Source organism: Haliotis cracherodii, unplaced genomic scaffold, assembly GCF_022045235.1.
Source record: "Haliotis cracherodii isolate W230 unplaced genomic scaffold, xgHalCrac1.p SCAF_10, whole genome shotgun sequence".
Classification (NCBI taxonomy): Eukaryota; Metazoa; Mollusca; class Gastropoda; order Lepetellida; family Haliotidae; genus Haliotis; species Haliotis cracherodii.
The window spans coordinates 32,279,286-32,303,199 of record NW_027266265.1 but is presented as its reverse complement, the minus strand read 5'-3'; the positions used below and the strand labels follow the sequence as shown (position 1 = coordinate 32,303,199).

Genomic DNA, 23,914 nt, shown 5'->3' with positions numbered 1-23,914 from the left:
AAGAGGTCAACTTCGACCAATCCAGTGCTTCCAGCGGTGTCACACTAGGCAGAGCTCCTTCATGCGAGACACCTCATGATCCAGTTGAACAATCTATCAGTCGACTTATATATTAATAAGATGAGCTCCACCAAATCAATGTTGAGCATGTCACGGATGATTGAATTCTTCCGGTTGATCAACACCCTGAACAACGATGTCATAGCGACTCCCTGTCCTGACCCATGCCCAGATGTTGACCTCTTCGCAACCAGGTTCAGTGCTCAGCTACCATGGATTGACTCTCCTATTCCAGACCCTCAGGCATGGGACCATGACGCTCTGGCCACTCTACCTCGGGTCATTCAGAAAGTGGTATACGCCAACCAATTTCAACTGCTTTTGGTTGTGCCCTATTGGCCAATGCGAGGTTAGTTCACAAAGCTGGTACAGATTGCGGGACGATCTTCTACTCCAGCCTCACTCCCACCTACTGCACCCGTCGCCCAAAACCCATCTTTGCACTGGGCTCATCTCCAGAAGTCACTTGTCACCAAAGGGTATTCGAAGAGTGTAGCCAAGACCATTACTGAGGCTCACCATTCCTCCACTAAGATCTTATATGACCATAAATGAAAAGGTTCGAAGCCTACTGCCGAGCTTGACATGTCAACAAGCCAACCACTGCTTCTCCTCAACAAATCTGAGATCTACTCAGATGATTAAAGTATCCACTTTGGCTGCATATCTCGCTGCGATCAACACTGTGTCATTGCCTCTACAACTGGATCGATGATCTCCACGGTTGCTGAGCTACAGTCCCTCATTCGGTCCTTCAAGTTGGCTGATGGGTCGCCTCACTTGGGATCTTAACCTCATCTCCTGCCATTTGACTTCTGCAGAGTTTGAACCACATGCTGAGAGGGACTTCAAGTTGATCACCCTTAAGACAATTTTCCTCCTGGCCCTTGCCACAGCTGCTAGAGTGAGTGAGATCCACACTCTTTCTTATAATAAGGTCTAGTTTGAGAGAATGCAGAATGTGAAGGTCTTCCTGGGCCTTCACTGGGACTTCATTGCGAAGTATCAGCTTCCAGGACAGCCAGCATCTATTCTGAACCCAGATGACCATGAAGACATGGCTTTATGCTCCGTATCTATCTCGAGGCTGCGATGCCACTTCAAAAGACTCTTCGGGCCTACGCCTTCACTGGATTGCCTCCTCCTGTGACAGCAAATCCACATGAAACTCAAGCCGTCACCTCTACCATGGCCTTGCACCCGGTCCATTATTATGGAGGGATGTTGTGGAAGTCCTAAACTGTCTTCGCTTCCCACTATCTATGTGACATCTCCGTAAACGACGTTCAAGGCTTCCACCAGTTTGGTCCAACCGTGGGATAAATGCCTAGTGTTAGATAGGATAAGTAAAAAAAATTGTAAATTTTACATTAAATTGTGCATTTCTGTACTTATCGATCTCACACACTATTTGTCCACCCAACCACCCCCTCACCACAGCTCTTCTAGCATGTCAGCTCTAAGAAAGAGAATGATGTGGTAGGGGTAGTCAGGTGATCAAGTCATGTAAGCTCACAATACACGAGATTACTGTGTGTGACCCATTTGCTTGGGTGGTGACTGAAATGATGCTGGGATGTGTTCGGGTGAATTGTTTTTTAGAAGCTGGAAACTTTGTTCAAGTGTGTTTCCACATAAAATGAAAAGAAGATAGAAGAAATGCATAGTGTGAGATAGGATAAGTGTAAAAATATACAAATTTACAATTTTCTTTGAACATCACAGGCCTTCCTCTACCCCCAGAATATCAAATGGCTGGTCCCTTACACTCATCGGGAAATAAAAGACTTGCCTGAAATGTTTCATCGAGTGACATTTTGGCTCTACTAGAAGAGCTTGTAAAATCTTCTATTTGATAGTTCCCTTGTATGTTATTGTTTTTCGGTTCATAAAATATGTACACTATGAGATTTATTTATGAGGTTTTGATTTCTGAGGATCAATTTGACACTTCATGTTCATAGTGTAGTATGATTAGAAGTTTGTTTTTTCTTCAGAGTTTATCCGATGTGGGCCGGAATCTCTGGAACTCTGTAGACGAGATTCACTCTGGATGGTTTCTCAGCCCTTCATTTGTAGCATCTCTATAGATTAGACCCTGTGTTTGTAGTGGTCTTTAGATGTATCTGTATTGACTTGTTTGTAGTGTTCATAGTTAATTGATTGTGAATATTGATGGCACATACATGTAATGTAACCGTTTTGTGCTTTTTGTAGAGAGTTTGAATATGTATCTAGAAAGTATGTTAGAGAATTGTAGATGGTTATTTGTCACAGTATAACGAATGAAAAGCATCATTTATACAAGTTGAGATTAACCATATTTATTGATAACCTGCTCAAATCAGACCTTTCACCTCCAACTTAGTCAACAACTGGATCTTGTATCCAGGGGTCATATTTGTGTATTTTTATTATTATCTTGGGATAAGAAAACAATGAATTGTCTGGTAATAACATGAACAATGACTTGAAACAATTATTAAAAGTGCCTGCCTACTATTAACACAGGAATGTTCTAATGATTCGTGAGGGCTAGAAAAGCAAGAACTGTAACAGTTTTACATTTTGAATCCTGGTGTTAAAACAAGTGTTGTTGACTGCAAGTTGACAGGTCTGATGGTATGACTAGTTCCTGTGGACTGGCAAGTATTGCATCATTGTGTTGGCTGTGGCAGGTATCACGGGCCTGCAAGCAGGAGATCAAGAGGGTGATGAAGTCCTATGCTCTCAGTGTGGAGCTCAACCCCGAGGTACAGGCCAAGTGCCTGTCTGACCTGGGCAACTTCTGCTCCAGCAACAAAGGGGACACAGCTGTGGGGGCGGTAGGTAGTCTCTAGACACTCCACCTTGCTTTGTGAACAAGCTTCATCAAGTATTTAAATAAGCGTAAAATGATTGAGATCATTAGTTGATAGTGCTGATTACTGATGCTGATGATGCAGTTTGTTACAGGACTCTGTTTGTTGACTAAGGTGTGTTTATTGTTTGTGTGACTGTTTAGGAAATGGAGTGCCTGCAGAACAACTATGATGATTTGAGTGAGGGCTGCCAAAAGGTGATCGGGGAACTGGTGGAGGATGAGGATGAAGATATCGAGCTTGACCACATCCTCATGAAGTCCTGTACACCCATGATCAAGAGGTTCTGTAATGTAAGTGGCCATGATCAAGAGGTTGTGTAATGTAAGTGGCCATGATCAAGAGGTTGTGTAATGTAAGTGGCCATGATCAAGAGCTTCTGTAATGTAAGTGGCCATGATCAAGAGCTTCTGTAATGTAAGTGTCATTAATCAAGAGGTTCTGTAATGTAAGTGGCCATGATCAAGAGGTTCTGTAATGTAAGTGGCCATGATCAAGAGCTTCTGTAATGTAAGTGGCCATGATCAAGAGCTTCTGTAATGTAAGTGGCCATGATCAAGAGCTTCTTTTCTGTAAGTGGTCTTGATCAAGAGCTTCTGTAATGTAAGTGGCCATCACCAAGAGCTTCTGTAATGTAGGTTTCCATCATCAAGAGGTTCTGTAATGTGTCATTAATCAAGAGCTTCTGTAATGTAAGTGGCCATGATCAAGAGGTTCTGTTATGTAAGTGGCCATCATCAAGAGCTTCTGTAATGTAGGTTTCCATCATCAAGAGGTTCTGTAAGTGTCATTAATCAAGAGCTTCTGTAATGTAAGTGGCCATGATCAAGAGGTTCTGTTATGTAAGTGTCATTAATCAGGAGGTTGTGTAATGTAAGTGGCCATCATCAAGAGCTTCTGTAATGTAAGTGGCCATCATCAAGAGTTTCTGTAATGTAAGTGGCCATCATCAAGAGCTTCTGTAATGTAAGTGGCCATGATCAAGAGGTTCTGTTATGTAAGTGTCATTAATCAGGAGGTTGTGTAATGTAAGTGGCCAAGATCAAGAGCTTCTGTAATGTAAGTGTCCATCATCAAGAGGTCCTGTAATGTAAGTGTCCTTCATCAAGAGGTCCTGTAATGTAAGTGGCCATCATCAAGAGCTGTAATGTAAGTGTTCATCATCAAGAGGTTCTGTAATGTAAGTGGCCATGATCAAGAGGTTCTGTAATGTAAGTGGCCATGATCAAGAGCTTCTGTAATGTAAGTGGCCATCATCAAGAGGTTCTGTAATGTAAGTGGCCATGATCAAGAGCTTCTGTAATGTAAGTGGCCATCATCAAGAGCTTCTGTAATGTAAGTGGCCATGATCAAGAGCTTCTTTAATGTAAGTGGCCATGATCAAGAACTTCTGTAATGTAAGTGGCCATGATCAAGAGCTTCTGTAATGTAAGTGGCCATGATCAAGAGCTTCTGTAATGTAAGTGGCCATGATCAAGAGCTTCTGTAATGTAAGTGTCATTAATCAAGAGGTTCTGTAATGTAAGTGGCCATGATCAAGAGCTTCTGTAATGTAAGTGGCCATGATCAAGAGCTTCTGTAATGTAAGTGGCCATGATCAAGAGCTTCTGTAATGTAAGTGGCCATGATCAAGAGCTTCTGTAATGTAAGTGGCCATCATCAAGAGCTTCTGTAATGTAAGTGTCATTAATCAAGAGCTTCTGTAATGTAAGTGGCCATGATCAAGAGGTTCTGTAATGTAAGTGGCCATCATCAAGAGCTTCTGTAATGTAAGTGGCCATCATCAAGAGCTTCTGTAATGTAAGTGGCCATCATCAAGAGCTTCTGTAATGTAAGTGTCATTAATCAAGAGCTTCTGTAATGTAAGTGGCCATGATCAAGAGCTTCTGTAATGTAAGTGGCCATGATCAAGAGCTTCTGTAATGTAAGTGGCCATGATCAAGAGCTTCTGTAATGTAAGTGGCCATGATCAAGAGCTTCTGTAATGTAGGTTTCCATCATCAAGAGGTTCTGTAATGTAGGTGCCATTGATCAAGAGGTTGTGTGATGTAGGTGTCCATCACTAAGAGGTTCAGTACTATAGGAATGGATTCCTAGTACGCTATGCTTGTCCAAAGTGGTAACTATTGAGGATCTGATGTGGACCTGGCTGTTTGTGTGTCATTGTACCCTGATGTCATGGATCGTTGCTCACACAGTCAACCACTGGGTTGCCTGTTCCAGACTCAATTATTCACAGACTGCTGTGACATGTCATGTATCAGTTGATAGCAATCAGTCAGTTTGTTGAAAATGAGCTGATCAGAAGGCCCGAATGTCAGATGGAGACACTGCTGACAGGTTTCATCTCTTGTTGCAGGAGCTGCTGGACAGTGATGCTGATCCCGGGGATGTCCTAGAGTGTCTCATTGAACACAAGAACAACCATGACATGGACTCCAAGTGTGCTGCAGGAGTGGAGCATCACCAGCTGGTCAGTTCACTTTCCTTGTCCTTTGGCTGCAGGAGATACTTGTACAGTGTGTGGGGATCCTGGGCAATCTACACATGTTGTAAGAGGCAACTGGATCGGGTGTTGAGTATCAGTGACTTGGTTGATGGCGTCTGAAGGACACAATGCTAAGTTTACTCTCAAAGCAAAATTGAGAGAGATAAAGATTGTGATGTCATCTGAAATGAAGCAATGGAAACGAATGGGTTCAGGGAGACATCATGATAATTGAGTATAATGCGTGTCAACTCATTCCCTCCACACAAGTCTGATATGGACATCCCTTCACACAGGCTGCATCCAAATCCACTAATCTGAAGCTAGTGTCTAGTCAAATTATCTTTGGTTTTGTAAGCTAGTGTCTAGTAAAATTATCTTTGGTTTAGTGAGCTTTGATTGAAATAGTCCAATTGAAATAAACTGAAAATGATGCTAAGAGTAAAGTTGAGGTTAGTAAGCTCGAAAGGTTTTGGCCAACTTCAGATTAGAGTTACTTCCCTTTGGTTTGAGTAGTGACAGGGAGGAAAATGGCTGACTTTGATATTGTCAGCAATACTTGATTAATACTATCACATTGATTAATATCATTATCAAGTCTATTTTCAGTATTGTGATTGTGTTCCAATAGTACCCCACACAATTGCAATGTGAGCACAATACTGAAAATAGACTCAAATTGTCAGCCCTAATGATGATCCGGGTCAAGTTCCTCACATAGGTACAATGTCTGAAGCCCATCCCTGGTGTCCCCTGCTGTGATATTGCTGGAATCTTGCTAACAGTGGTGTCAAAGCCTACTCACTAACCCATTGTATCCTAGATAATGTGTAACCTTTTTTGTTCCACACATTGAGGAATGTCCACTGTTTTACAGATCACACAGAAGGAATTCAAGTTCAATCACAAGTTCAAGGAGGCTTGTCAAAAAGCTGTGACAAAGTTCTGCCCCTACAAGAAAACAAAGTAAGTACACCATGGTTCAAGCAGGCCATGAAGCAGTCTTGCTTTGATACAGTATAGTTCCTAGTGAGTTATGGGTGTCAGGTTAGTGGTGTCATCATGCTGACGGTCTGGCCTCCATTGCTCACAGGGTAACAATGCAGTAGACACATTTCTATCATAACAGTGAGGGAAAATTTCAGAAAGTACTCACACCCACCTTTTTGTTTAGTCGTGTGGATTGCGGTAAGAATATGAGCCCCAAGCCACCTGTTTGTCGTGAGAGGTTACTAAATCAATCTGGTGGTCCGGCACGGTGACTTGGATGAAAGCATGTCATTATATCTCAGTTGCATGGATTGATGCTCATGAATTCAATCAATGGACAATCCGGTCCAGACTGGATTATTTCCAGACTCGTCATGTAGCTGGAATATTGCTGAGTGCAGCATTAAGGAAAAGAAAACAGGTCCAACAAGCCCTCTTTGCATAAAGATGACCATGACAACATATGTGGCAATGTATATTTGACATAATCCTTGGCTTGTGAAGCATTTCAATATGTAGTTTGATATTACTCCAGTATCACAGCAGGTTTGACCTTGTTAATCCAAAAACAACTACTTAATATTCACCAGTTTCCCGGAGCTGCAATATTTGACACTTTTTCTGATCAGATGCTGTTTCTAGAACTTGAGGCTGCAGGGATATAGTAAAGTAATGATGTTTGCAGCACAAACAATTCTTTGTTATATATCATCCTGATTGTCTTGATGTTTCTGTAGGTTGGAAGTCGTAACATGTCTCAGTGAACATGTTCGCAATGACACTTTGTTGGATAAGGATCAGAGAATAGAGAAGCCATGTCGACACCAGCTTCGCCTTCAGATCCTGCAAAGGGTGAGGACATAGCAGTAGTTGCTTTAGTAGGAGGCTAGTTCCAGATGGACCTATCAGGCTTGGATTTAGCTGTATAAAACGTGCACAAGTGTAACCCATTATTGAAAAATGTAACCTATCATTGCTTCTGGGTGTACTGTACATCTGCTCTCTATAAAGAGACCCCCGACTGTATAAGCCTTCAAAATCAATGGTATATCATTGCTTCTTGGTCTATATCATTTTTTTGCTCCACGGGCTATATGATTGCTTCTGGGGGTATATGATTGCTTCTGGGGGTATATGATTGCTTCTAGGGCTATTTCATTGCTTCTAGGGCTACATCATTGCTTTTGCTGTAACTCATGTGCATGCCTGGTCCTGACTTAAAAATGTGACAGATGATGACTAAATGATTCTCCAAATTATTATTTTGGCTCATTGTCATGATTGTTTGATTGTCCTCAGGGAGAGAGTATCGCTCTTGATCCAGAACTGCAGGGTAAATGCAAGGACGATATCCGTGATCATTGTGCTAATGTTGCACCTGGAAATTCTGCAGTAAGTATCTATACCTCTTTGTATTAACAAGTAAAACAGGGAACATAACATGGCTTTATTGGAGAGAAAAAAAAAAGTTTCTATGATGTGAATCTGTAATTGACGAAAAAAACGTAATATTTATTTTGTGATTTTTGTACTTACAACATGTAAAGCAAGAATATTTGTTCCTTTATTCCTCACATCGTGATTAATATGTACCAGTAGAGTATTGTACATCATCATCATGTATCATTCAGTTAATCATGTTAATGATTCACGATGGATGTGTAGACGACTCAAAGTTAACTACGCATTGTTTCAGGTTATGGAATGTTTGAAGAAAAGACAGGCCCACTTGAGTCAACCTTGCCACAGACTACTCTTCAAGAGAGAGGTAGGCCTATGTCCCACCTGATGTAGACTGTCCTGGTTGCTCTCCCCAAGATCCCTCACCATTCTTACTGTTGCTGATAATGACACACAACTTGGCCTCTTCTGTAGCAGACCTGACTAGAGACGTCGCTACCCATCTGCAAAAGCTTTGATTCAGTAACCAGATTGGGAATGTTGTACCATGCAAACTTGATTTTTACACTTTAGGATTATGATAAAATGTAGGAATTAATTTAGAGGTTCTCTTTTTAATGCTGAGCTAGTTTATCAGTAATTTTCTATAAATATTACAACATACCTCGTGTAATCTCATTTGACTTAAATAATTTATCCAGCATCCATACTGACCTTGAAGTAAATCATTGTTCTGTGACCTTAAGTTTACAGTTATTTGTTCGTTCTTCAGAAAGATGAGTTTGCTATTGCTGACTATGGGCTGCTGTCTGCTTGCAAGAAGATGATCAAGGTTTGCTGAAAATACAAAGTTGTGACCAAGAGTCCCTGGACTTGAAGCTAGTAAAGGTGTTAAGACATTAAGGTGGCATGCTATGATATAAGTTAAATACTGTCCAAAGTGCTGGAAACAACTCACTAAGTCGTTCACTATAGGCATACAAATTCAGGTAGTTTACAAGTTAATGGTCCACATGTTTTGTTTCAGGATTACTGTGATCCCGATGATGATCAGCCACAAATTCTTCGCTGTCTGAAAAAAGAAAAGAATAACCCTGACTTTGACGCCAAATGTAGATCAGTAGTGATCCGGAGAGAAATCATGCAGAGTAAAGGTGAGATGGCGTTGGTGGAGTGAACATTGCTGACTGCAGCATTCAACAGCATTCATTGTCGGGTTCGGCCTAGAGTACTTAAAGACCGCCGTCATATAGCTGGAATATTGCTGTGTGGCAGTAAACAACAAACAGACAAAGACATGAAACTTTCCCCACACAATGTCCCAATGTTTGTGTCTGTAGACTATCACCACACAATGTCCCAATGTTTGAGTCTGTAGACTATCACCACACAATGTCCCAATGTTTGTGTCTGCAGACTATCACCACACAATGTCCCAATGTTTGTGTCTGCAGACTATCACCACACAATGTCCCAATGTTTGTGTCTGCAGACTATCACCACACAATTTCCCAATGTTTGTGTCTGTAGACTATCACCACACAATGTCCCAATGTTTGTGTCTGCAGACTATCACCACACAATGTCCCAATGTTTGTGTCTGCAGACTATCGCCTGAACCCCTCCCTGAGGAAGTCCTGTCACCTGGACATTGGCAAGTTCTGTGCAGCGTTGGTGGATCAGCATAAGCAGGATGTGGAGCTTGAGGGCCTCGTCATCAGCTGCCTCAAGAAGCAGTACGCTGCCAAGGTAACCACCATATCATTAACGATACAGGGTTTGCACAGAAAAGTGCTTGAATTTAATCATGTCTGATGAAAAGTGCTTGATTCTGCCATGTTACCATCGAAGTGCTTGAATTTTAATGCGTTGTTTACTTCCTGTCACTTACAACATGAAAGGAAAGACTGTCTTTTGTCTATTATGGGTTATGTGCAATAATTCCTTTGTGCATTGTAATACTGAATATAGTTTAATATTATCATGAGCGACACTTGGAACACTAGACTGTTTCCCATTCCTGTGACAGACAAAGCGGACTATCCAGGAAGTTGTCAAATTGTGTTTAAATCATGGGGAAGTGTGTTAACGCAAGGCATTCTGTTACTGCTGCAGGAAGCGAATTTATATTGGTACGATGGGGGAAAGTGTACAGACGAAGCAGTCGTCACCAGAAAAACTGTCAGTCATAGTTGGGATTAAATTTACAGGATTTGGGTGTTTTAAAACGAGAAGAGAGTCCTTGAAAACAAATGTTTTTCCTTAAAAAGTGCTTGAATTTAGAGTCCAAAGATCTATATGAACCTTGCTATATCAGTTCAGATAGAGACCATGCATTGGATGTTTGGAAGTGGGTAGGGTGGGATTTTGTTGAAAGAAATGTTTTTCCAGAATAGTCTGGCAAACATGGTTGGTTCCTCATGGTTGTGTATTGTCTGAATCTCAGATTTTTTACTAGGTCCATCAAATTTTGAAAATCAGTGGCATTTCTTCATTTTTAAAGGATTTTATTGCAGTTTTGAATATATAGTGAGAGCTCAAAATACAAGAGATTTGAATCTCAGAATTTGTAATGATTTTTATACTTGTGTCCCATTTTGAAGCTCATTGCTCAGTCATATTATTAAATGCAATGCAATGTTTCAGAAATTGGAAATGAGATAATACTTGTATCTACTTATGTAATATTTCTACAGTTTATAACAGCATTATCTGATATTTAAGAAATGTGCAAAGAAAATATTAGTGAAAAAGTGCTTAAAATTCATGGTCCCTTTTCCACTAAGCAAAGAAAATATTAGTGAAAAGATTCATAGTGCTTAAAATTCTTGGTCCCTTTTCCACAAAGCAATCTTCATGCAAAGACGATTCTACCTCCATACTGTTATACGATAGTCATGGCAGTATGATCGCTTTGTGGAAGAGGGTACTGGGTCACATTCCACAGAACAATCTTGGTGCAAAGACTATCATCAGCCTATGTTAGAGAATGGGAGATATGCCAAGATCACTTTGTGGGAAAGGGCACTGATCAATAACTATTTGCTGCGTTTTGTTCACTAATAATGCCATGTTGTCATCTATGTGTCCAGCGTCTGTCCCGGGAGTGTGACATGGAGATCACTGAGATCATCCAGCAAGCAGCAGGGGATATCCGTGAGGCGCCCGTCCTGGAGAAGGCTTGTATGGGTGAGGTAAGCTGTATAATGAGGATGCTTGAAATTAAAGGGTGACTGTACTCCACAGCCCCAGGTCAATTTTCAGTCAAGGACCTTGTAAATAGTTCAGTGTGTGAAACTGGATCATTGCCGCTGGGTTGTTTGTAGAGGTGTGGGGTAGTACCATTGAAAATACTATTGAATTTGTATCAAAATACGCTTGGAAAATACCGTTATTTTGTGTTTTCCAAAATCATGCATATTTTCGTCTTCTGGACAAAGTTTACATAAGTGACAAGTTGAATTAAAGTTAAGGAATTCAGAAATTATCAACTGATTCCTGATATGGAAAAGGCAAAACTGTTTGCACCCAGCTTCCTTTTAATGATGTGCGTATTACCCAGGTGTTATCACCATAGCAACATCCAACAAGATGGCAGATGACTACAAAGTTGTAATGAAAGTTAGGCCATTAACCATCATTAGTTGTTTGGGAAATCATTTACTGGCAGACTTATTGCATCATAAACATTTAGTCACAGACAACTTGAATCATATTTGCTAGGACTGCCAATTTGACAAGTCTGATCCTCCTGAGAGAGAGAGAGAGAGAGTATTTTAACAGCTGTTATTTTTCATTTACCTTTGTTTTAAGCCATTGTCTGGTTCGTGTGTTTCAGATCCAGTTGCACTGTCAAGATAAGCTGATGGAAGATATGGAAAAGGGCTCTGATGAGGAGCTGCAGATCAAAGAAGCTGGGAAGGGACAAGTTGAGGAATGTCTGAAAGAAAAATTCCGTCAACGGAAGCTGACCGACAAAAACTGTATCAAGGTAGTGATTCCAACATTCATCTGCACCTTCAGCGTTATTCAAGGTGGAATTGCTCCCCAGTACCATGTAGAGTTGTTCCCAATCTTCACCTCCATGGTGATCCAAGGTGGAATTGTTCCCCAGTACCATGTAGAGTTGTTCCCAATCTTCACCTCCATGGTGATCCAAGGTGGAATTGTTCCCCAGTACCATGTAGAGTTGTGCTCCAATCTTCACCTTAAGTGTTATTCAAGGTGGAATTGTTCCCCAGTACCATGTAGAGGTGTGCTCCAATCTTCACCTCCATGGTGATCCAAGGTGGAATTGTTCCCCAGTACCATGTAGAGTTGTGCCCAATCTTCACCTCCATGGTGATCCAAGGTGGAATTGTTCCCCAGTACCATGTAGAGCTGTGCTCCAATCTTCACCTCCATGGTGATCCAAGGTGGAATTGTTCCCCAGTACCATGTAGAGTTGTGCCCAATCTTCACCTCCATGGTGATCCAAGGAGGAATTGTTCCCCAGTACCATGTAGAGTTGTGCCCAATCTTCACCTCCATGGTGATCCAAGGTGGAATTGTTCCCCTGTACCATGTAGAGTTGTGCCCAATCTTCACCTCCATGGTGATCCAAGGTGGAATTGTTCCCCAGTACCATGTAGAGTTGTGCCCAATCTTCACCTCCATGGTGATCCAAGGTGGAATTGTTCCCCAGTACCATGTAGAGCTGTGCTCCAATCTTCACCTCCATGGTGATCCAAGGTGGAATTGTTCCCCAGTACCATGTAGAGTTGTGCCCAATCTTCACCTCCATGGTGATCCAAGGTGGAATTGTTCCCCAGTACCATGTAGAGTTGTGCCCAATCTTCACCTCCATGGTGATCCAAGGTGGAATTGTTCCCCAGTACCATGTAGAGTTGTGCCCAATCTTCACCTTAAGTGTTATTCAAGGTGGAATTGTTCCCCAGTACCATGTAGAGGTGTGCTCCAATCTTCACCTTAAGTGTTATTCAAGGTGGAATTGCTCCCCAGTACCATGTAGAGTTGTGCCCAATCTTCACCTCCATGGTGATCCAAGGAGGAATTGTTCCCCAGTACCATGTAGAGTTGTGCCCAATCTTCACCTCCATGGTGATCCAAGGTGGAATTGTTCCCCTGTACCATGTAGAGTTGTGCCCAATCTTCACCTCCATGGTGATCCAAGGTGGAATTGTTCCCCAGTACCATGTAGAGTTGTGCCCAATCTTCACCTCCATGGTGATCCAAGGTGGAATTGTTCCCCTGTACCATGTAGAGTTGTGCCCAATCTTCACCTCCATGGTGATCCAAGGTGGAATTGTTCCCCAGTACCATGTAGAGTTGTGCCCAATCTTCACCTCCATGGTGATCCAAGGTGGAATTGTTCCCCAGTACCACGTAGAGTTGTGCCCAATCTTCACCTTAAGTGTTATTCAAGGTGGAATTGTTCCCCAGTACCATGTAGAGGTGTGCTCCAATCTTCACCTTAAGTGTTATTCAAGGTGGAATTGTTCCCCAGTACCATGTAGAGTTGTGCCCAATCTTCACCTCCATGGTGATCCAAGGTGGAATTGTTCCCCAGTACCATGTAGAGTTGTGCCCAATCTTCACCTCCATGGTGATCCAAGGTGGAATTGTTCCCCAGTACCATGTAGAGTTGTGCCCAATCTTCACCTTAAGTGTTATTCAAGGTGGAATTGTTCCCCAGTACCATGTAGAGTTGAGCCCAATCTTCACCTTAAGTGTTATTCAAGGTGGAATTGTTCCCCAGTACCATGTAGAGTTGTGCCCAATCTTCACCTTCATGGTGATCTGAGGTAGAATGCCTAGGCATGCTTGGGTACAAGACACATTGATTTTGTTTGGTGCAGTTTAAGGTATATCACATGACATTTCTCTGCACATTGCATGTACATTCCTAGGGTACAAGCATTCATGTGACATTCCTAGCAAAAACAATATTATTAACACTGAAAAAAATAAGCTTTGTACATTGATGGATAAAAACAGGTGCATCCAGGTGGTGTTGAGTGCTGTATCATGTGATGGTCTCAAATGTGTATGTGGTCTTGCAGGAGGTGTCCTACCTTATCCAGGAGGAGGAGATTGATGTCAATGTGGACCCTATTCTGAAGATAGGCTGTCAGAAGGAGCTGAATAGACTCTGTCGAGGCGTGAGAGCTGGGGAGGGCAGAAGTATGTACAATAAACAGTCAGTAGCAGAGTATGTTCAAGGCATGTGTTCAGTAGACAGCCTATGTTCAAGGCATATGTGTCCAGTAGACAGCCTATGTTCAAGGCATATGTGTCCAGTAGACAGACTATGTTCAAGGCATATGTGTCCAGTAGACAGCCTATGTTCAAGGCATATGTGTCCAGTTGACAGACTATGTTCAAGACATATGTGTCCAGTAGACAGCCTATGTTCAAGGCATATGTGTCCAGTATATAGGTTATTTTCAAGGCGTATGTTTCCAGTAGATAGGCTATGTTCAAGGCATATGTGTCCAGTATATAGGTTATGTTCAAGACATATGTGTCCAGTAGACAGCCAATGTTCAAGGCATATGTGTCCAGTATATAGGTTATGTTCAAGGCGTATGTTTCCAGTAGATAGGCTATGTTCAAGGCATATGTTTCCAGTAGATAGGTTATGTTCAAGGCATATGTTTCCAGTAGATAGGCTATGTTCAAGGCATATGTTTCCAGTAGATAGGCTATGTTCAAGGCATATGTGTCCAGTAGATAGGCTATGTACAAGGCAAATGTGTCAAGTAGACAGCCTATGTTCAAGGCATATGTGTACAGAGGACAGTCAATAGTCATGGGAAATGTGTACAAAGGATGGCCTATGTCAAGGCATGTGTGTCCAGTAGATACACTACATGGTGGTGGTGTGTTTCAGTGATGTCCTGTCTGCTGTCTGTGCTGGAGGAAGACCCCAAGTCCATGTCTGACAAGTGCCGGACCATGTTACACAACAGGAAAGAGATGTGGGAATACGCTGCCCAGGTCAGTCATACAGGCATCATACAGGCATCATACATGCATCATACATGCATCATACATGCATCACACAGGCATCACACATGCATCACACATGCATCATACATGCATCATACATGCACCATACAGGCATCATACATGCATCACACATGCATCATACATGCACCATACAGGCATCATACATACGGGTTTGGTGTTGAATGCAGCACAGCAATACTCCAGTTATTATGGCTGTCTGTAACTAATCTAATCTAATCTATCCTGGACTCCACAAATCAGTGATTGAGATCATGGCACATAATGGCACACAGTCAACTAGTCACCGTGTCTGACCCCCTCTCCATGTCTGACAAGTCCATGTCTGACAAGTGCCGGACCATGTTACACAACAGGAAAGAGATGTGGGAATACGCTGCCCAGGTCAGTCATACAGGCATCATACAGGCATCATACATGCATCATACATGCATCATACATGCATCACACATGCATCACACATGCACCATACAGGCATCATACAGGCATCATACAGGCATCATACATGCATCACACATGCACAATACAGGTATCATACATGCATCACACATGCATCATACAGGCATCACACAGGCATCACACATGCATCATACATGCATCACACATGCATCACACATACATCATACAGGCATCATACATGCACCATACAGGCATCATACAGGCATCACACATGCACAATACAGGTATCATACATGCATCATACATGCACCATACAGGCATCATACAGGCATCATACATGCATCACACATGCACAATACAGGTATCATACATGCATCACACATGCATCATACATGCATCACACAGGCATCATACAGGCATCACACAGGCATCACACAGGCATCATACATGCATCACACAGGCATCACACATGCATCATACATGCATCACACAGGCATCACACAGGCATCACACAGGCATCACACATGCATCATACATGCATCATACATGCATCACACAGGCATCATACATGCATCATACAGGCATCATACAGGCATCACACAGGCATCACACATGCATCACACATGCATCACACATGCATCACACATGCATCACACAGGCATCATACATGCATCATACATCATACAGGCATCATACAGGCATCACACAGGCATCATACATGCATCACACAGGCATCATACATGCATCACACAGGCATCATACATGCATCATACATGCATCATACATGCATCACACAGGCATCACACAGGCATCATACATGCATCATACATGCATCATACATGCATCACACAGGCATCATACATGCATCATACAGGCATCACACAGGCATCACACAGGCATCATACATGCATCATACATGCATCACACAGGCATCACACAGGCATCACACAGGCATCATACATGCATCATACATGCATCATACATGCATCACACATGCATCATACAGGCATCACATAGGCATCACACTGGCATCACACATGCATCACACATGCATCATACAATCATCATACAGGCATCATACAGGCATCACACATGCATCACACAGGCATCACACAGGCATCACACATGCATCATACAGCCATCACTCAGGCATCACACAGGCATCACACAGGCATCATACATTCATACAGGCACCATACGGGTTTGGTGTTGAATGCAGCACAGCAATACTCCAGTTATTATGGCTGTCTGTAACTAATCTAATCTAATCTATCCTGGACTCCACAAATCAGTGATTGAGATCATGGCACATAATGGCACACAGTCAACTAGTCACCGTGTCTGACCCCCTCTTCTGCCCAGCATAGGGTGCTGGCTACCTATTGTAACCTGGAATCCCCCTAGAGTACTTATTGGTGTGACTTAGCATGGCTGCAACAGACCTGACCACATCATTTTGTTCTGGTTTGACTGCACGACGACTGATCTCCATTACTGGTAGTGCGGACCCTTTGTATCTGCCCTTCATGAGTTCAATTCTCAGCTGGGTGGTGGGGTAGCTTTGTGGTTAATGCGTTCGCTTGCCATGCCAAAGACAGGGGTTCCATTCCCCACATGGGCAAAACTTGTGAAGCCCATTTCTGGTGTCCCCCTGCCGTGATATTGCTGGAATATTGCTACAAGCGGCGTAAAACTATACCCACTTAAATCCAAGCTTATGATTCCTGGTTTGTCAGCACGTGCCAATGCTGGTGGGCTTCCTGAAAGTGGTAAATGTCTGTGACCTGGATCATGTTGGGTTTTACAGAGTTGCATCTCTTAGATCTGCCTCACTGAATGCTTTCAACCCACATCAATCTGACACTCCATCATATGACTGAAACACTGTACCATGCAAGGATAAACTCATGCACTCACTTCCTTAGAAACTTGCATCAACCAAGTCGGGGAGTCTGATCTCCTGATCCCGTTAATCGTCTCTTACGACAAGCATAGTTGCTTTTTACAGCAAGCATGGGTTGCCGAAAACCTATTCTACTCCAGATCTTCAAGGGTCAGATCGCTATATGAGTAGCTTGAATGTGACATTAAACCTCACCTCACCTCGCCTCACCTCACCTCACCTCACCTCACCTCACCTCACCTCACCTCACCTCACCTCACCTCACCTCACCTCACCTCACCTCACTTTGGGCTTTCCTCCCACATCACCATGACACAATGTGATGTAACTGAAATGCTTTTCAAGTCAGTGTTAAAATAATTCCTCATGTTGAATAAACAAAGAAAATATTAGGATGATAATCATTTGAAAACTTGAGCAATGTGGATTTGTGAGAGAAACATCACACTAAAATATTGTACACTTTTCTTTTTCCTTTCAGGTTGCTCCTATTGAAGGTTTCCAAGAGATTTACTCCCAGATTTCCGAGTCCCCAGCTAAATTCTATATTCTGGGAGTTTTGACAGCAGTTGTGTGTATGATCTTCGTGTTTGGAATTGGGTGTGGACGAGTCACCAAGCGAGTTCGAGCAGAGATGAAGAACAAATAATATCATGTGTACATGTGAAAATAACACTTAACCCTGTCACTGACGACAAGATCAAGTCACTTGGTCGAGATTTGTTATTGACAGGGTTAATAGGAGCGTGGGAGGGGTGACCCCTCAGTGACAAGTTCTCTGTGATTCATTGAGTTTTAAATTCACTTCTACCTTTCATCCTTTCGTTGATAGATACTAGCACTTTCATTGACTGCAAGGTTGGTCAGTGAAAGGGTGGATGGGATCAAATCCTGTATCTTAAGTCATCTCTCAGTAAAAGGGTTCAAGACATCATGATAATCATTGCAGTATTTTAACATATGTATAGACAAGCTTAATTAACATGCAGTTAGGAGGAGGTTGTCCTGTCATGTTGGAAAGTCACAATGAAGTTTTGATTTTGAACTCATTTTGATGTCAATAGTATTCATTTCCAATCAAAGAAATTAATACAGTGATATCTGATTGTTATCCCAGCTGCTTTTTTTCTGTATTATTTTTGTCCATGAAATCATCAGCATTGAACAGTTAACATAGTAATGGGTATACTCAGAATAATCATGTCATCTGCCAGTATTTGCATCAACTGGAATTGTTCACCTGAAATTGCATCTACTTCCTCCTTTTTGACGTATCTCCCAAGATATGCTGTTTAAGACAGCATAGTTGTTGTTCAGTTTTTACTCACCATATTTCAATTTGAGTTAGAACATTCGTTATGTTGTAGTTTGAACACTTGACAGTAGCAGTCTCATTCAAATAGGATGTGTCAGATGAACTTTCCCATCCAGTCAGTGTTAAGGCTTCCACATTCACAGATTAGAGAACAAAAGCATTCTGAGCAGTGTATTTCATATCTGTGTCTGGAAAATGTACACAAAAGGGCAACTCTGAATGGAAAAAATAAAGGCCACACTATTATAGTGTTTGGAATATTTAGTACCCTGTCGTGAGCATCTACACCCCATTGGGAGTATATTTGATGAAATATTTGTATTTTTTGTGGGTTTTTCTTCTGTTAAATTCAAAATTTCCTGGTGTTATAGAAATGAAGCTCAATGCTTTTGAAAGATGACACTTGAAACATCTGGTTTTAATGAGATTGGCTGTATTGCTGTAGTTGGTCCTCCAGCTTACCTCTGAAGCCTTGCATAATCACAACACACCTGGGCCTGTCAGTTCTCTGAAGACATTCCGAAGCAGTACACCTTTCAGAGCTGACATACTGCCTGCCTGCCTGCCCGCCTGCCTGCCTGCCCTCCCTGTGTGTACTGTATCCAGCAGTGACTACACACAACCTCTCCTAGTTCATAGCTGCCAATTGTCCCTAATGTTTCTTATTTTGGTATGACTTTGCAACTAAAATATAAAAATCTGATTTCTTCCTTAATTCATACAAATAATATGCCAATTACCACAAAAAAATCCCAAAGACTAAGTTTCATAGACGCCAGTAAAGATCCTTACATCGTCTGCGGCGAAAACGTTTTGTTTATTGACGGTTCAAAGTCTACTGTGTTTCAACAATCAAGACACACCACTCGTTTGGTGTAGTCAAAATAGAAAAAAATGATCCACTGTTTTTCGAAATCATATGGATGTATTGTACTGAAGACAATTTATATCATGGGGCTGTGGTGTGCCGACCAGAAGATCGTAAGAAAATACTAATGTTAAGTTGGACATGTTGGCGGCTATGCTAGTTGTGGCTCTTCAGGTACACATGTGGAATCATGTGTTGGATGTGTTGAAGGTGTTATTTGTGCAAACATCTACATGAACGGGTGAAGTACTTTGTGGCTAGAGCATTGATAGTTGGATTTGACCCCAAGTCTTTGTTTATAATATGTGAAATCATGTTTCAGGTTTGTTTTTAGTAGCAATCATGTAGTTTATGTTGTTTTTTCTGTTTGTTTTATGAGAATAGCACTGTTGGGCTTGGTAAAATATGTGCCCAAACTAGGTAAGATGAAACATTCTCTCCAAAACTAAATGCTAATGATGAATTGTCTTGTTCAAAACTTAGTGTGAATGTTTATTATTTTATGTTTTCCCCATATTTTTTTCAGCACTGTGTTTTAATGATTTGGGATATGTTTCTAGTCCGATGGTGGTAGTTGTAGGGCTTCACTTGTTGGTTTGCACAGCACGTAACTGCAACATTCTGTGTCACAATTTCAGGACCGTTATTACAATGTATTTTCATTGATGTCTGTTGATATTATGTTAAATAAGAATGTGAGGGCACAGATAGCTCAGTTGTCTAAGACACCACAGTGGCACCATGTGATTGTTGGTTTGAATCCCGGTTCGCCCTGGTTATGTTTCTAGGTTTGTCAGCAGAGTACTATACTCATGGTAAATATCGAAGACCTGCATCACTTCAGGCTTTCTTCTCCCATCAACCTGACATGAAATACTGTTCACTCAAAGATATTTCCCCCACTTTTTTATGTTAATGAATCTGCTACATTACCCAGCCCCAGTACTGATTTCCTAGGGACCTCCTTCCCAAGGTTAACTCGGCCAAGGGGTAGTGACAGTTTGCATGCCCGTACTTCATTTCTTTGTATTCTAATCTTTCGTATGTTTTTGTTCTTGAACAAGGAAACCATAAAGGTTCCATTTCTACGCATCATTTTTGAAGAAATGTTCATTTCTCACATATATTTACTTCAACACAGAAACCATCCATGCAACATTTGAAGCCATGAAGCCATGATGTTATTTTTGTTTGATTGATATTGGATAAGATGTTATTTATTGTCAGCAAGTACTACTTAGCCCATTGTGTTGTATACTCAGTACGCTGTCAGGTCAAGATACTGTTGTACCCATGTGCCGCTTTCAGAAACCGACTTTATATCACCTCAGTCAGTCTACCCAAATAAGGGTCAGTCACATCCTTGATTCTACTTCTTGTGGCATATTACTACGTTTCTTGACTCTGTTAGATAATGGTCGCTGTATCCTGATTTTACTATTAATTGTTATGCTATGTGTTTATGATTTACATGGCGAAACCATTTTAGCTCTGTGTGGGTAACCAAATCATTGTGTTGATGGTCTTGCCTAGTGCCTTGCATGCTTGCCCTGCGATACTAAATCAGAATGGAACAAATATGAAGTGAACAGAAATCATACAGTGAAACCTCGTTAGTCTGGACCCCTATTAAAATGGATAGCTACTTTTTGAAACTTATTCAAGAAATTTGTTATCGGGTGATTTTACTGCGAATCTGGATGAATATGGATTCTTTGTAGGTACATATATTTGGTTGATTGTCCCATGAGGCGTATATGACTGATATACTGAGGTTCATGTAAATTACTAATGGTCTAAGTTAGTAGATGAGGAGTTGCATGTACAGGTATGATTGAGAGACACATTAACCTGGGATTGACAGAGGGTTGGTAGTTTAGTTGTTTAGATGCTGATGCTGTTGTTGTTTGTATTTGTTAAGCATCAGAACAAAACTATTAAATTTGGAAGTGCGGGATTAGAGCAAAATTTCAAATCTTTTTTGTTTTATGTATCATGAACAAAAGTAGAAAGTAGGTTTTCTGTTTCATCGGTGTCACATTTAGTGACAGATGTCTGTAAATACTCATGTCAGTACCATGTTTGTCATTGGGCTAAAAGTGATGGTCTCTTGATAATCAATTAATTACTGTTGCCCTTCTATTAAAATGGAAAAAAAATATTTGCGTTTTTGTTAGGAGTACAAGCCACGATATGTACAGAGGTTTAATTTGGCTCATCTTGTTCAGTTGTCTTGGAATAAGAAAAGGATTAGACACATTTCGATTTCATTTCCATTTAAAAAATCAAATAAAATCCTTAAATATTCCACATCTGGAACAGTGAAATGCTGCAATACTTATAAACAATGCGATCCATTGTTTGTGTGCTTGTATTTGCCGTTTGCAAATTTCGTCAATGAAAACATGATAAACAATAAAACATCACTAGACAAGATACAAATTCAGTGGTATTATTGTATTCCGGATAATGTTACATACATGTGTAGATCTATTTGCAATCAGCTGTTCACACATAAATAATACTTAATGTCCTGGCCAGTGTCATAACTATATTTTCAAAAGCTATTGCCTGACAACCAATTATATTTTTTAAGCCTCAGTGATGCTTTTTATCAAAAGGTAGATCGACGATATTCGAACTGGAAATGTTTTATCAATGGGCCCCCTCCTTTATCATGTCAAGATAGATAGTACGTTTGTTTTGTTCAGTCCCTGTAGGCCCTGTCTACTCAAAGCTGAGATAGACTCTGTATAATGCTTTGGCTACTGTGGTACAATGTAACTTTTTTTTGTAAAATGAAATATCAGTTCTATCACTCTGCAAGTCCCTGTTCCAAGATAATAAAAGAAGGCCTTTTGAAAGTGGCTACTGTACATGGCTTCATGTAATTCGTTTGTGATATTTTATTGAATATGAAGCAATAGATTTTCAATATCAGTATTGTTGGTTGTATCAAAAAAAGAGTTGTTTGTGATTTCCAAGTTTTGTTGCATAATAGTGGTTGTTTTCGGGTCACATCAAGCAAAATGTCACCATATTTGCAGGAGTTTGATTGTCTGGTTATTCTTGGACTCGTTTGATTATGTTCCAAGTTTGTTTACTGCATACGTTGCACCTTGAGCATGCTCAATCACTCTCACAAGATCTGGAAACTATGATGCCAATTTACTCAAAGAATTATATTTGGAAAAAATCAGTGATCTGGGTGGCAAATTCTGTAACATTTTTGAAGGTTTAGAGTGCATTGAGTTTGAGGATTAAACAAATTGCTGTTCATATGAGATTCAAACCCCCATCAAAGACTTCGAAATTTGTCTCTTTTAACTTGATCGGCACATGAATTTGATGTGCAGTTTTTTGGCTTCTGATAACATAAGTAAAATCAGTTACTAATTGTGAGGCTTTCAACCAAACGGCAACATTTATAAAATTGCCCCCAATGTCACGTCAGAATCGGAGTTGCACATACATACCAAAGATGCATCATTTATCAGCAAGACTAATCATATTTAATGTTTACTCATGGTAAAATGGGTTTATATATTCTTGAACTAATCTCCTACATGGTAATTTTGATCAGTGCTGTTTTCAAGGAATGTAATGCATGTTGTATTTTGCTAGATGTACATAGTTATGACCTGTTAATTTACTTGTAGATGTGTGAAAGCTAGGACCAAGAAGTTTGTGAAAACTTGGCTTCTGTGCCCATGAAGTACAGTGGAGCTTGTTGTCATCTGTGTGAAACAATTTGGGGCTTAGAATGACTGACAAATATGTAAAAAGTTTCTGCTACTGCTGCTGTACATGTGCTTCATCCAGGTGACCCATAACCTCTGCTTCTCTGTCCTATGCTGACTCCACATCAGATTACTGCTTGTCACAGCTCGTCCCCGACACACCAGGCAAGCAATTAATGGGCTGCTCCTGACGTGCTTGTACATATATACATACAAACATACCCTCAGCTTTCATGCAGCACTTCTCTACTTGAGTTATACATGTTTGGTAATGTTAGTTTGTACACTAATGTACAGCTATTGTAGGGGGAGCTTGCCTCTGCTACTGGTCTTACAAAATGTGTGGAGAAGATTATGTAGTATCGATTCTTGAGCCGGTAGCAGGTGATGAGGTAACTGCAAAATTTCCATCAAGTGCCAGTTTGTTACCATGGTTACTTGTGAGCTTCTCCCTTGTCCCCAACAGTGGAAAATACCAGGTGTGAGGGATAGTCACTTTTACCATAGGGGGGTTGTGGTAATGAATGACCCACTTATTTTTCTACTCGTTCGTCATATGCTTGTTGTAACAGGGGTGTGTTGGATGTAAGGATTTCTATAATAAAGTTACTTCAACCACAAGAAGTTTGGTTTTCATTTCATGACTGATGGCGTTAAACAACCAAACAATCTCATTTTCATTATGACAACAAAATCATCGTCACTAGACAATTTTAGTCTACATATTTTTCACTTTTGACAGGATGTAAACTCCACATAACTGCTTGTCATGGACGTCTAAAACTTTAAATCTGTAGATCGTGGAGACGTGGTAACGCAGGATAAGTATAGAAATGTAAAAAATATCTTTATCTTTATCT

General features: G+C 41.0%; 1 protein-coding gene across 1 annotated transcript in view; it reads left to right on the top strand.

The window, feature by feature from the left end:
- LOC139454313 (Golgi apparatus protein 1-like) overlaps positions 1 to 23,678 on the top strand; it is a 52,828-nt gene extending 29,150 nt beyond the window's left edge. The window contains exons 11-25 of the mRNA XM_071235941.1: positions 2,739 to 2,885; positions 3,065 to 3,214; positions 5,281 to 5,394; positions 6,287 to 6,375; positions 7,137 to 7,251; positions 7,699 to 7,791; positions 8,096 to 8,167; positions 8,573 to 8,632; positions 8,828 to 8,954; positions 9,407 to 9,549; positions 10,893 to 10,994; positions 11,639 to 11,791; positions 13,863 to 13,983; positions 14,693 to 14,799; positions 17,613 to 23,678. Coding sequence (XP_071092042.1) covers positions 2,739 to 2,885; positions 3,065 to 3,214; positions 5,281 to 5,394; positions 6,287 to 6,375; positions 7,137 to 7,251; positions 7,699 to 7,791; positions 8,096 to 8,167; positions 8,573 to 8,632; positions 8,828 to 8,954; positions 9,407 to 9,549; positions 10,893 to 10,994; positions 11,639 to 11,791; positions 13,863 to 13,983; positions 14,693 to 14,799; positions 17,613 to 17,780 — 1,761 coding nt within the window. The 3' untranslated portion in view covers positions 17,781 to 23,678. The remainder of the gene's footprint in view (positions 1 to 2,738; positions 2,886 to 3,064; positions 3,215 to 5,280; positions 5,395 to 6,286; positions 6,376 to 7,136; positions 7,252 to 7,698; positions 7,792 to 8,095; positions 8,168 to 8,572; positions 8,633 to 8,827; positions 8,955 to 9,406; positions 9,550 to 10,892; positions 10,995 to 11,638; positions 11,792 to 13,862; positions 13,984 to 14,692; positions 14,800 to 17,612) is intronic.
- Positions 23,679 to 23,914: the final 236 nt, after the last annotated feature.